Source organism: Oppia nitens, unplaced genomic scaffold (assembly GCF_028296485.1).
Source record: "Oppia nitens isolate AA-2021 unplaced genomic scaffold, nextdenovo-longstitch-racon4-pilon3 scaffold2_pilon_pilon_pilon, whole genome shotgun sequence".
NCBI lineage: Eukaryota > Metazoa > Arthropoda > Arachnida > Sarcoptiformes > Oppiidae > Oppia > Oppia nitens.
Genome location: NW_026533210.1, coordinates 6,507,978 through 6,523,792, shown reverse-complemented (window position 1 = coordinate 6,523,792; position 15,815 = coordinate 6,507,978). Strand labels below are relative to the sequence as shown.

The 15,815-nt window shown below is 25.2% G+C and overlaps 1 protein-coding gene and 1 non-coding gene across 2 annotated transcripts; one reads left to right on the top strand and one right to left on the bottom strand.

The window, feature by feature from the left end:
- Positions 1-574: 574 nt before the first annotated feature.
- Positions 575-693, bottom strand: LOC128956452 (5S ribosomal RNA). Its single transcript, XR_008484517.1, has one exon. It is a non-coding gene; the product is annotated as a 5S ribosomal RNA (ribosomal RNA).
- Positions 694-1,967: 1,274 nt separating this feature from the next.
- Positions 1,968-15,599, top strand: LOC128955917 (titin-like). The gene is made up of 20 exons (XM_054301596.1): positions 1,968-1,986; positions 2,051-2,319; positions 2,980-3,133; positions 4,138-4,419; positions 4,860-5,144; positions 5,643-5,933; positions 6,585-6,869; positions 7,338-7,619; positions 8,156-8,440; positions 9,112-9,396; positions 9,884-10,168; positions 10,652-10,939; positions 11,395-11,553; positions 11,602-11,679; positions 12,268-12,483; positions 13,027-13,308; positions 13,762-14,043; positions 14,535-14,819; positions 15,226-15,513; positions 15,592-15,599. Exons 1-20 carry the CDS (start codon positions 1,968-1,970, stop codon positions 15,597-15,599), a joined length of 4,608 nt encoding a protein of 1,535 aa, XP_054157571.1.
- Positions 15,600-15,815: the final 216 nt, after the last annotated feature.

Here is a 15,815-nt window from a genome sequence, read left to right as displayed (position 1 = left end):
GTCCATCACTAGAGCTGATGCGGCAAACTATACGTGTCGTGTGAACAATGGTGTCGGCACTGATAGCCAATCGGTTGTCCTCTCAATTAAAGGTAAAAACATTTAATATACATAAAAATACTAATGAAAACAAATAATTATAAAAATTTGGTTTATAAAAATATATACATAATTAATGTATTTACTGTATATTATATGGTTGCGTAAAATTGTGAATAAAATTTCTATCTATAAATAAATATAAGCACAAAATCATTTACAAACAAACAAAAAATTAATACATTTTATTATACGATTGTTTCATCATATAATAAATACCGGTAGTATAAAAACAATCGTATAATAAACTGTATTAATTTTTTGTTTGTTTGTAAATGATTTTGTGCTTATATTAATAATAAATAAAAAGATACATAATTTTTCATAAATAGCTATAATCAAGAGTTTGCAGAATAACATGTTATGTTAAATAATAAAAACTCAATTAATTTATTGGTTTAACTTGATACACCAAGTATCAAGTATAGTTGGTTAAAATAACCAAAACTAATAATTAAAATTTAATAAAAAAAAGTGTCTAGGACACCCGGTATTCCCAGGTGGTGTCCCTCCCAAGTACTAACCGGTCTCAACGCTGCTTAACTTCGGTGATCAAACGAGAACCGGTGCTTTCAGCGTGATATGACCCTAGACATTATCAATAGTTTAGCTAGATGATTTTATTATTATAATATATTATATCAATTATAAATTTGTTGAATTAACATTTATTGTGATGTCATTAATGTTATTCCAAATAAAAAATTTAATAATATTAAAATATTTTATTTAATGATTAGTAATAATTTTATAATTATAGTCTTTTAAAAATTATAATAGTTAATACTATTTAATTGATTGATGTAAATATTATATATAATGATTTTACTGTTTTAAAAATGATTAAATCAATTACAGGTCTTACAGTTAGATTAAATATATTTAAATATGAGTATATTTTGCGCTTAAATACAAATAAATTGATTGCAAATCAAAAGGTGGCGAAAGATATGACCAAAAAAATCAGTATCACATCTATTCTTAAGACTGTATCCATTGTCAGCCATAATAGTATTGTTGTCATTCATATGTAATTTTTTGGTACTTTAATTGATAATACACTAAATATCTCACAAAATAAGTGAAAAATGTATTCAATATTATATATAATTTTGTTATCAATCAATTTTGTTACAAATGCTAGTATAACAGGTAATGAATTTAGAAGATTTATTTTGAAATAATAAGTAATGTGAATATGTATTGATTGTTTAGTACCAAAACTTATGCCATTTTTAAGTCAAATGAGTTTAAAGGAGGGCTCGCTTTTTCAAATGACTTGTGCCATACAAGAGGGAAGTCAACCACTTTTCTTTGAGTGGGCTATTAATGGACATTCAGTTAAACACAGTCCTGATGTCAACTATAAGATTGATAATTACGAAACGTTTTCAATGTTTGTCATAAAGAGTATCACTCGTAAAGACTCCGGTAATTACACGTGTGTTGTGAGGAATGCCATCGCAAGTGACACACAATCAGTGATATTATCCATCAAAGGTTAAATTATTTATAAAATTATTATATAATATATGCTATAAAAATATCAAAAACTTTATGCAAATGCTATAATTAGTATTACAATGTGTTACGCACTGTAAGAATCGGTAGTTAATATATACAGTAAACTTACAGTTTTCATATAACACTCAAATAGTGGCGGTTTTAACAAACATATTGAATGTCAAACAAAAGGTGGCGAAAGATATGTAATAAAAATCTATTAAATATGTTATATATCCATAAAATTTTATATATATGTCAGCCATTAGACTAAAGAACACACAGTATAATACTGTAAATAATCTTAAGATAAATTTTTAAAAATGTTTCTAATATTTTACTTATTACTATTAATATCACAATTAATGATTACTAGAGCATCTGGTATTGTATTTTTTTAAATGTTTGATATTTGACAACTAATTGATAAAATTTGTTTCAACAATAGCTCCTATATTGAGTCCATTTGTAAGTCCTATAGAGCTAACAAAGGGGACTACATTTCGCGTTTTGTGTTCAACTTTTAAAGGATCCGAACCTCTATTTTTTGAGTGGAAATTGAATGGACAGACAATTAAGTCCATTCCTGATGTCAACTATAAGATTGAAACGAGTAATGAATTTTCAACATTTAGTATCAAAAATATTGAAACAACAGATGCGGCCAACTATTCATGTATTGTTTCCAATACATTGGGAACTGACTCACAATCAGTTGTTTTAAATATTAAAGGTTTGATTTTTCTGTAATTTTAAGTCAATTGATTTTTAGTATTTGATTAAAATTTTATAAATTAATATTGTTTAATATTAACTCTACAAATTTGTAAAGATAGATAGAGTAACTAATAGACTGCATATTAAAGATTTCAGATAATATTAATTTATTTTTAAAAATGTCAAAATTGCTTGTTTTTTAAGTTTCGACTAACTATTAACATTTAAAATGTTGAGTTAAGCGCCACAAACTAAACACATTGTTATTATGAATCAAAAGGTGGCGAAAGATATTCACAAAAAAATATATCAATTGATTTCATTGATGTCAATGTGTCGGCCATTAGTTGATAATCATATTTTAACAAAAAATATATCATATATTGTTTAAAATGTATTTAAACTCGAAATCATTACTGTCTTTATTTTGTATTTTATATATTAATTTTGCAATCATAATATGTGGTATGTTTGTTACACACAAATTATTAATCATTAAAACTAATTATTTAATTTAAACTATATTTAGTACCAAAACTATCACCAATACTTAAATATAAAAATCAAACAATTGGTACATATTTTGATATATATTGTTCAATACAATTGGGATCACTTCCCATATTCTTTGAGTGGACTAAAAATGGACACAAATTAAAGTCCACTTCTGATACCAATTATAAGATTGAAAGTTCTCAGAGGTTTTCTACACTAATCATTGAAAGTGTTGCCGAAAGCGATGCCGCAAACTATACGTGTGGTGTAACTAATGCTTATGGATCTGATAGTCAATGGGTTGTACTGTCAATCAAAGGTAGTGTTATTTTATATATATATATCAAAAACTATTAACCTAAATAAGTATTGGTCAATTATAAATATATCTAAATACGATTATGATAATTTACATATTTAATTTTATTTATCTTTTTAAAAACTTATAGTCTACAATATAATATACTCTATAATATATATGTTATAAATATTTATTGATATTTGCATAATAATGCATTTTTTAAATATACAAATCGCTTTAAATAAGATATAACTCTTATAACTTTACAGTTTTAAAGCAATTTAAAAATACTATAAAGTTATAGTATTAAAGATTAATTTATAAAAACAATATGAGTCAATTGTGTTATAAAACATATAACATATAAGCATCATCATTTACTTTTAATATTGATATAATTTACATTAAACATAAGTAAACCATTGTTGATTATTTTCGCTAAAATTTCTATATTTTGTAGAAAAAAAGTCTTATAAAATTTATATAATTGTGTTATACATAAAACTATAATATTGACATACAACTAGTGATACTATCTATTAAAGGTTAGATTATTTATTAAACTTTTATATAATATATACTATTAAATCAACACATACTTTATACAATGTGTAACATATCATATTATAAGATCGGTAGTTATGATATATTGATGAAAATTGATTTAAAATACAATAAACTTATGATTCTTACAGTTTGCTTGAAGTATAGGATTAAAACATAATATATATAAATGTTTATTAAATATAATATATAATGACATGAATTGTGAATCTGAATCAATATGTGGCGCAATATATATGTCATATAATGATAATCCATTGTCGGCCATAATATTATCACATTATTAACAAAAAATTGTTTATTATTAGTAAAGCAAAAATGATTTTGATATCAATTGTATTATTGTTGAATTTTCAACATTTTATATATTGTGTCGATATATTAGGTATATTATTTGAATATATATATAAATAATTAAAACTAATTTAATACAATTTAATGTCTAAACATATGAATAGTACCAAAATTAGCTCCATTGCCATCACGGACTCAAACTCATGGATCATATTTTCATGTGTTTTGTGCCCTTCAAGAGGGATCACTTCCAATATTTTTTGAGTGGTCTCGTAATGGACAGACACTTAAGTCCAGTCCTAATGTCAACTATAAGATTGATAATTATGAAAGACATTCAACTCTTTCAATAGCAAGCATTACGAGCGCTGACGTCGGGAACTATAGCTGTTCGGCAGCTAATGCTATGGGAACTGATAGTCAAACGTTTCGACTGACAGTTAAAGGTTTACATTTTGATTATTAAATTTGTAATCTTATATATTAATAATATAATTATCAAATTAAACGCATTGAAAGCAATTAAAATTTAATGATTTTTCTAAACTTGTAAAATGTAAACAACTGTAAGATTTTGCACAAAATATTTTTAAATTTTCACTCAAATAGTGGCGGTTTTGACAAACAAATTGAATGGCAAACAAAAGGTGGCGAAAGATACTGTATTTCGCAAAAAATTTTTAGATATATTATTTGTCGGCCATTATATTTCATGTGATCTTTGATTCTTTAAAATTTAATTATATATTTTGAAAAATGTTTTGTAAAATATTTTTATTACTATTGTTATCTAAACAATACCTAACATTTACTAATGAATTAGAAGGTATTTATTTAAAGACAATAATTGTTGATAATTACCGGTACTAATAATTTCTTATAATAGCTCCTAAATTGAGTCCATTTGTGAGTCCTATTAACCAAACTAAAGGCAAAACATTTCGTGTTTTGTGTTCAATACTTAAAGGATCCGAACCGCTGTTCTTTGAGTGGCAATTGAATGGACAGACAATTAAGTCCAGTCCTGATGTCAACTATAAGATTGAAACGAGTAATGAATTTTCCACATTTAGTATCAAAAATATTGAAACAACAGATGCGGCCAACTATTCATGTGTTGTCTCCAATACATTGGGAACTGATTCACAATTAGTTGTCCTAAATGTTATAGGTTTGATATTTTTATATTTAAATTATGAGATTGCATTGAAATTATTGAAATTTTTATATTTCGTTTAAATTATATTAATGATTAATTTGTTTTAACATCTATTTCTGTTTTAACATATATTCTTATAAAACTTGAAATTTCAAATTCTACATAAAGTTTAATTTAATCTAAATTATTCAAAAACGAAATATATGTTAATATTTAAAATGTTAAGTTAAGCGCCACAAACCAAATACATTGTGATTATGAATCAAAAGGTGGCGAAAGATATTCAACAAAAAATATCCATTGATTTCATTGATGTGAATATGTCAGCCATTAGTTGATTATCACATTCAAGCAAATTATTTTAAATGCTATTGATATGAAAATGTATACAAACTTTAAACATTCACTTTTATTTATATTTGTTTTATATACTAATTATATGATCATAATATCAGGTATATTTTCAAAGTACTTAATTAATTATAAATATTAATAAATTAATTAAATCAGATTTAGCACCTAAACTATCACCTATTGTTAAATATAAAAATCAAAGTATTGGTACATATTTTGATGTGTTTTGTTCAATACAATTGGGATCATTGCCGGTATTTTATGAATGGTATAAAAATGGTCAGTCAATCAAATCTAGTGTCGACACTAACTATAAGATTGAAAATGCTAAGAGACTGACGACACTGACCATTGAAAAGTTGACCGAAAGCGATGCCGCAAACTATACGTGTAGTGTTAACAATGCTTATGGATCTGATAGTCAATGGGTTGAACTGTCAATCAAAGGTATATATATTTAGTTTTTTTTTTGCTTTATATATACTGTATGAGTAAATTAATGATTACCGTAAATTCATAAATTAAGATAGATAAAGTATCTTAAGTATCATAATTTAATTAAACTAAACTTGAAAAAGTTAATATATATATGACTATGAATTAATCATGCTCATTTTAAGTACTATGTTTGTTATATAAAAATGAATTTACTAAAGTACTCCGATTTAAAAGTAGAGTAAAATATAAATATTATAAAAATAAAATAAAATTTTGTTTTTTTACGAAAAAAGGTATCAAATATTAAATAAATATTATGTTACAGTTTACTCAATATATACTTATTTAAAAACTTGTCTAAAGCGCCAAATGAAGACATTATGAATGGCAAACAATATGTGTCACTATTGTAGACATCAATACATTTACTTTTGATATCAATTATAATCTTTGGTTCAAATATATGTCAGCCATTGTTGAATATTTGATGTGATTTTGAATGAAATGTTCATTTAAGATAAGATGTATAATAAAAATTTTGTCATTGGATTAAATTGTATAATAATTACAATATTTAGTGTAAAATGTCAAGATTTTACAGGTATTTATTAAATGATTATAGGGTTTGCCTATAAATTATCTAAAATACTTTACCATTAGTCCCAAAGTTAGCACCTTCAGTTAGCCACAGGAGCCAAACTGTGGGCACATACTTTCAGATAACATGTACATTACAACAGGGATCGGGTCCTATTAATTTTGAATGGCATAAAAATGGACAGTTACTCAAATCGGGTCCAAATGTTAACTATAAGATCGATAATTTTGAAATGTTTTCAACATTTACCATAAAAACTATCGCAAGACATGATTCCGGCAATTATTCGTGTTTTGTAAGGAATCCTATGGCAAGTGATTCACAATCAACTGTACTGTCAATCAAAGGTTATATTTCTATTTATAATTATTACAAACATAAGATAAAAATTATAAATTACATATATATAGGACTGTCAAAAGTATGATAAGTCTGAAAGTGATAATTTAGTATTATATGTAAATTAAATGTTTAGTACAACTAATAACATGAATTGTCTTAACCGCCAATTGATAACATTATGAATGGCATTCAATGTGTGGCGCGATATCTGCTTTTAATTTTTTTGGGTAAAAATGTATTTCAATTACTTTTGACACCATTGTTGTTATTATAGTATCAATTTAATATCTCAATGATAACATTTACAATATATTTTTTAATCATTTAAATTAAAATGCATTTAAAATTTATTATATTTAATATATTTGTTAAATTGCTATTTATAAACTACCATGATACTCAGCAATTGACGGGTATTTGACATTATATTTATTATTATCTTATGATAAATATTATAATGCATTTTATTATAGCACCAAAATTAGTGCCATTATATAATAGAAACCAAAGTATTGGTTCATATTTTCAAGTGTTGTGTACAACACAAGAGGGTTCACTTCCTCTACAGTTTGAATGGAAAAGAGATGGACAGACACTACAGTCCAGAGCAGACACTAACTATAAGATCGAGAACTCTATCCGATTCTCGACGCTTACTATTGAAGCCATTGACACAACCGATGCCCATAACTACTCGTGTGTTGTCATCAATGGTATCGGTAGTGATACACAATATGTTGTACTTAATGTTAAAGGTTTGACATTATATCTAATTAAAATAGTTATTTAAAACTTATGTTAAACAATTTATATAAATGTTTTGCAATTATTTTGTATTTAAATAATTATAAAATTATTAAGCTATAAGTGGTTTTTAATAATAATTTTTATACAAATACTAAATTATTCAATAATTGATATATATATTCATAAATACTGTTTGATATAAAACTCTTACAGTTTGTGAAAGAGTAGTAAATAAAACAATTTTTGTTAAAATATAAAATAAATTGATTGCAAATCAAAAGGTGGCGAAAGATATCACCAAAAATGACAAACAAATGTCATTTTTTATATTCTTAGAGCTATATTGTCGGCCATAACTGTTAACTTATTTTTTCATAATTTTCTTTAAACTGAATATACGGTATACTATAATAAATATGTTGAAATATATACTAATTGTTTGTGTTTTCAAACTGATTGAATATATTAATTCAGCCCAACTAATAGGTATTAGAAATAAAAAACTATTTAATAAAATTAAAATTAATAAAATAATTATATTTAGCTCCAAAAATAAGTACATTTTTGAGCCAAAAGAATCTAAAAGAGGGCTCATATTTTCAAATCACGTGTACTATTGAAGAGGGAAGTCCTCCGATTTTCTTTGAGTGGGCTATTAATGGACAGACAGCTAAACCCAGTCCTAATGTAAACTATAAGATAGATAATTATGACATGTTTTCAACATTTGTCATAACGAGTATCACTCGTAAAGACTTCGGTAATTACACGTGTGTTGTGAGGAATGCCATCACAAGTGACACACAATCCGTTTTGTTATCCATTAAAGGTTTGGTTTTATTTAAATAGTAAACTATATAACTGTAATAATAATAATAAATAATTTTGAAAATTCATATTTTTTTATTAATTATTCTATAATTACTATATAATCTCAAATACTGTTTGATTAAAAAAAACTTACAGTTTGTGATGAAAGAGTTTTTCTACAAATATTGAATACAATATTTTATATATTAATGCCAAACGAGTTTTTCTATTTACTACTCTATATATTATTTAATAATTAAAATTTTAAAAATTAGACAATATTTTTTGTTATAAATATAATAAAATAATAATATAAATTATTTATATTGTTAGTGATTAAAAGCTTACAGTTTGCAAAAAAAATAAGTATATTAGCTATTTTATTATATAAATTTATATATAATATATTAAATTGATTGCAAATCAAAAGGTGGCGAAAGATATCAACAAAAAATGACAAATAAATATCTTTTTCTGTATTCTTAGAGTTATATTGTCGGCCATAACTGTTGTCTTATTTTTAAAAAATAATTTTGCAATAATTTTAAAAAACCGATAATATGTTAAAATATATTTTAATTGTTTGTTTTTTCAAACTGAGTGCATATACTAATTCAGCCCAACTAATAGGTATTATAAATAAAATTATATATATTATAATTTAAATTAAAAGCATAAATATATATTTAGCTCCAAATATAATGCCATTTATGAGTCAAAGAAATCTGAAAGAGGGCTCATATTTTCAAATCACGTGTACTATTGAAGAGGGAAGTCCTCCACTTTTCTTTGAGTGGGCTATTAATGGACAGACAGCTAAACCCAGTCCTGATGTTAACTATAAGATTGATAATTACGATATGTATTCTGCATTTGTCATAACGAGTATCACTCGTAAAGACTCCGGTAATTACACGTGTGTTGTGAGGAATGCCATCGCAAGTGACACACAATCCGTTTTGTTATCCATTAAAGGTTAGCAATCATTAAATGAAAAATATATTTTCAAAAAAAAAACAATTATATGTTTTGTTGCAAATTTATTTCTATTACATAACATTATATAAACACAATTTGATAATATACTACACATCTGATAGAATATTTCATTATATAACTAAAAAACTACATATTTTTGGTAAATATATTGAATGTCAAACAAAAGGTGGCGAAAGATATCATATAATTCTTGTTTTTATTTCTGTCGATAATATACTTTATATTTGTTGTATTTTTTGTTTGTCAGCCATTACTTCAATGATGATATTTTGTATGACTGTTACTAAATATTTATGCCGTATAGAAAATAAGCAATGATGCAAAAAATTAGCATGCTTATATTGTTGATTATTGTGTTAACAAATTTCAATATTATTTCTACCAATATGTCAATAGGTATTTATAAATATAGTATAAAAATCTAAGTTTTGATTTTAATGTTTCAAAAAATTATTAATATTAGCACCAAAATTGACTCCACTATTGAGTCCTAGAGTTCAATCCAAAGGCACATCTTTTCGTGTTTTGTGTTCAATACTTAAAGGATCCGAACCGCTGTTCTTTGAGTGGCAATTGAATGGACAGACAATTAAGTCCAGTCCTGATGTTAACTACAAGATTGAAATGAGTGATGAATTTTCCACATTTAGTATCAAAAATATTGAAACAACAGATGCGGCCAACTATTCATGTGTTGTCTCCAATACATTGGGAACTGACTCACAATCAGTTGTCTTATCAGTTAAAGGTTTGAAGATTTTTATACATAGTTTTTGACAAAATTGTCTAAAAGTCTATATAGTATTTTTGATGTAATACAATAATATCATATTTATTGTAATTAATTAACTGCTCTTTGACTATAAGCTTGCATTCAAAGATATATAAAAAAGTTTAGTTATGACTTAAATACAACAATTTTAGCGCCAAATAATAAACAAATTGATTGCCAATCAAGAGTTGGCGAAATATAGCACCAAAAAATATATTTTCTCTTTTATTATACTGTATATCATATTTGATACCATTTTCGGCCATAACTTGAATTTGTTATTGAAGTGATAAAACAACAATAATAATAATCATGTGTTACTTAAGTAAAAGTATCTGTTTGTTAATTATTACTATTACCACGTATTATAACTTAACATTAGCCTCGGGTATGAATAATACTTATTAAAATGTTTTATAATAAAAATTATTATATAATATAATATCGATTATAAATTAGCTCCAAAACTGACCCCATTGTTGAGTCCTCGTAAACAAAACAATGGTTCACTATTTCAAGTGTTTTGTTCAGTACAAGAAGGATCAGGTCCTCTATTTTATGAATGGCAAAGAAATGGACAAACAATTGAGTCGTCCATTAGTGATGTTAACTATAAAATTGCAAATTTTCAAAGTTTTTCTACATTTACTATCGAAAGCGTTTCGCCAAAAGATTCCGGAAATTATTCCTGTTTTGTAAGGAATATCATTGCAAACGATATTCAAACAGTGATTCTTATTGTTAACGGTAATCATTATATTTATTATTTTATTAATTATTTACTATTTTATTTTTTTTTAAATTTAATATATTAGTAAAATTAACATTGTTAACTTATTATAATAATAATAATGCTGGCTTTAAATTATATGATTGAATGCAATAGTTTTAACCCTAAGCGCCAAAATTGAAACAAATTGAATGGCAAACAAAAGGTGGCGAAAGATATCCAAATTCATGACTTAAAACTCAATTATATATTATTTGCTCTTAAAATCATTGTTATTGTCAGCCATTGAATCGTTTTTTTGTTAGTTTAACGGATTGTCTGAAAAAATGGATTATTTAAATAAGTTTCTAATTTTGTGTGTATTTACAAACTGTTTCTTTTCAATTAAGTCTAATGTTGTAATAGGTATTAACAATAAATAATTTAGTATCAATAACTTTGATCCTTATTTGATTTTTCATATGAATTATAGCACCAAAATTGATGCCATTATTGAATCATAGAAATCAAAAGTTGGGATCAATTTTTAGAATAACCTGTTCTCTAGAGGAGGGCTCACACCCACTAATTTTTGAGTGGTCTAAAAATGGACAGACATTGAAAACTGTTTCTGATAATAATTATATGATTAGTAATTTTAAAACTCATTCAACATTTACTATTGAAAATATTAAACGAGACGATTCCGGTAACTATACGTGTGTTGTACACAATGGTATGGGAAGGGATAGTCAATCGGTTGAACTAACTATTAAAGGTATTTCAATGATTGATATAWAGTATTTGTATAATTTATAGGCAATAATTAAAAAGTACATAAATTTTTTATTCAAAACTTTTATATATAACAATATATAAATTTACAGTTTTATACAAAAATTAGTATTTCAATTTTAATAATACTACACTATCATTGATGGCATTAATTTATCATTGAATTCAATAGTTTCAATCCTAAGCGCCAAAATTGAAACAAATTGAATGGCAAACAAAAGGTGGCGAAAGATATCCAAATTCATGACTAAAACTCAATTATATATTATTTGCTKTTRAAGTCATTGTTAATGTCAGCCATTGACTCGGTTTTTGTTGATTTGTATATCATTTGCAAGTTTTATGATAAAAATGAATAATTATAATAAGTTTTTAATTTTGAGTGTATTGTTWAWCAATATCTTTGTAATTAAGTCTAATGTTGTAACAGGTATTGAATGAAATAATATATTTCAATTAATATAATTASTAATTTGATATTCATATATATTATAGCACCAAAATTGATGCCATTATTGAATCAAAGAARWCAAAAGTTGGGTTCATTTTTTATAATTAACCTGTTCTCTAGATGAGGGCTCAYACCCACTGTTTTTTGAGTGGTCTAAAAATGGACAGACATTGAAATCAATTTCTGATACAAATAATAATTATGTGATAAGTAATTTCAAAAGTCATTCAACTTTTACCATTGAAAGTATAATACGAGACGATTCCGGTAACTATACGTGTGTTGTACACAATGGTATGGGAAAGGATAGTCAATCAGTATTGCTAACTATTAAAGGTATTTTTTCAAATTATAATTATATTTTAAATTAATAATTAAGCTATTAGTTTCATACAATAGCTTCAAATATTTCTTACAATTATGAATTTTCTATAGTATAGAATCTATACTACAGGTATATGTCGATATAAAACAGTATATTTATTGAATATTTATGATATACGGTAAATATTTGCAKCAAATTWATGTCCAAATTGAGTCCCGTATAGAATACTATTTTTAAGATTTTTAGTCGATATTGATAGTATATTTATTATATTGATATAAACCGCCAAACAATTGCATTATGAATGACAATCAAAGTGTGTCACTATTGTACACATTCATGAAAAATATATGTTTTATCAATTCTTASATTTTTKATATTTTGTCGGCCATTATATCATTTAAAGTGATAAAYCAATTGWACAATAAGTGAKAAAAATGTTGATTTTTGTGRTAWTCTTATTGTTTCTWAATATTAACAATAAATCAGGTATTATATTGAAAACKTAAGCCTATATTTCATTTGATTTAATTTCTATAAATTTATTAAATCAGCCCTAAAACTATCGCCACTCGTTTCTCGGACACAAAGCTTGGRTTCATATTTTCAGATAACRTGTAMTATACAGGAGGGCACACCTCCTTATTTCTTTGAGTGGGCTATTAATGGCCAAACAGTCAAACCGGGACCCGATGTTAACTATAAGATTGAAAATTATGAAATGTTTTCAAYRTTTGTGATTAAAARCATTGTCATAACCGATGCGGCAAACTATACGTGTTTTGCCAAAAATGACATCCAATCTGACATCAAATTTGTTGTCCTCACTATTACTGGTAATTTTTAAAATATATTTTTGTTGATATCAATAATATAAATATATACTGTATATATTATAGGTTTAAGTACTTATGAATGCTAATAATTGATTTTATATTAAAAATTTATGTGTTTTACTATTAACATTTACTAAAAGATTTGCAAAAATTGTTATTTAAATCTATATAATAAGCGCCAAATTATTTCATTATGAATGGCATTCAATGTGTGGCGCAATGTATCCAAAAAATATGTCTGAATCTTATATCAATTGCTTATACTATCTATTGTCAGCCATAGTATTACTCCATTAGTTGATTCATAAGATATGTTAAAAATGAAAGTTGCAATCATTGTGTTTGTTATTATAACAAACATATTGTATATTAAGTGTAAGGATTCACAAGGTATTAATTAGTAGATAATATATATTTCATAAAAATAAGACAATAAAAATATTATTTATTTAGTACCTAAGCTTAATCCATTGAATTCACGACAACTAATAGAAGGATCATATTTTGATGTCTATTGTTCAATACAATTGGGATCACTTCCTGTATTTTTTGAGTGGACTAAAAATGGACAAAAATTAAAGTCCATTTCTGATACCAATTATAAGATTGATAGCTCTCATAGATTATCGACTCTTATCATTGAAAGTGTTGACAAAAGCGATGCCGCAAACTATACGTGTAGTGTCAACAATGCTTATGGATCTGATAGTCAATCGGTTTTATTAACAATTAAAGGTATTTCTAATAATATTATTATAATATATAATATAATTCTTTACGAAATTATTAYTTACAAAAAATACTTTTACAATACTAAATGATTTAATACTATAAACTGTATGATTCTTACAGTTAAATAGCTCTTACAGTTTGCTTGCTTTCTATATTAAATATAGATGTTTAGTACTATATATACTATAATATATTATTTCATGAATTGTGAATCTGAATCAATATGTGGCGCAATATATATGTCATATAATGATAATCCATTGTCGGCCATAATATTATCACATATTACTTGAAGTAAATATAAATATTCAATTTTTTTTGTTGATACCTATTATTTAATAAATATTGGTAAAATGATTATTTTAAACAAGTTTTTAATATTGTTTGTATTATCAAACAATTGCTTTGCAATTCAGACAAATGATGTGACAGGTATTGAAACAAATAATACTTTTGTGTATTTATAAGTAATGATTATTTAATATGAAATATAGCCCCAAAATTGATGCCATTATTGAATCATAGAAATCAAAAGTTGGGATCAGTTTTTGTAATGACATGTTCTCTAGAGGAGGGCTCACACCCACTGTTTTTTGAGTGGTCTAAAAATGGACAGACATTGAAAACCATTTCTGATAATAATTATGTGATCAGTAATTTTAAAAGTCATTCAACTTTTACCATTGAAAGTATTAAACGAGATGATTCCGGTAACTATACGTGTGTTGTGCACAATGGTATGGGAAGGGATAGTCAATCGGTATTACCATCTATTAAAGGTATTTCATTATTTATATATTTGTATAATTAATATATTATATAATTAAGTAGAAAATATATCATTTTTATTTATTTAAAAAATATATAAATATTTTTACGGATTGCTGTAATTGTTATAAGTTTTGAATTTATTTTACTAATAATTGTGAATCTCATACAAAGTGTGTCACTATATTCGACACTATATTACAGATATATCATTACTTTGGCTTCTCTTACTTAGTCAGCCATTGTTTATCTAAAAATTCAATTTTATTATTTAACATCTTATAAAATGTTTAAAATATTAGTATTAATTTTGATTATATTTAATATGAAGATATGTGTTATCACAACATCAGGTATATATTGATTATCAAAAGAGAAATTATAAATAAATAATTTGTTAAATTGTTTGATAAATAGCGCCTAAAATTAGTTATACGGGTTTAACACATAAAACACAAGACATTGCCTCTAATTTTCAAGAATTTTGTTCACTTGAAAGAGGTTCACATCCCGTGTTCTTTGAGTGGTCCAGAAATGGACAGACATTCAAACCGGGACCGGATGTCAACTATAAGATCGATAATTTCAAAATGCACTCAACATTTACTATTGAGTCGATATCCATGAGTGATRTCGGGAACTATAGTTGTGTTGTTAGCAATGCTTTCGGATCCGATTCTCGCAGTATTTTGTTATCCATTAAAGGTTTGATTTATTGCTTATTATTATTTTAAAGTATCTATAATTAACTACCGGTAAATAGTTGTCTATCTTTTAACTTAGACCATTAAATATTGTTTTTAATAATTTTTCCATTTTTAACAAGATTTTTATCAAATTTATTATTAAAGCAATATTTAAATTCTAAACTAAACCGCCAAATGTTAACAATATGAATGGCAAACAATATGTGTCACTATTGTAGGCATTATATCATTACTTCTTTTATCCATTTGATCCTAAATATAATGTCAGCCATTGTATAGTCATATTACAAATGTTATCAA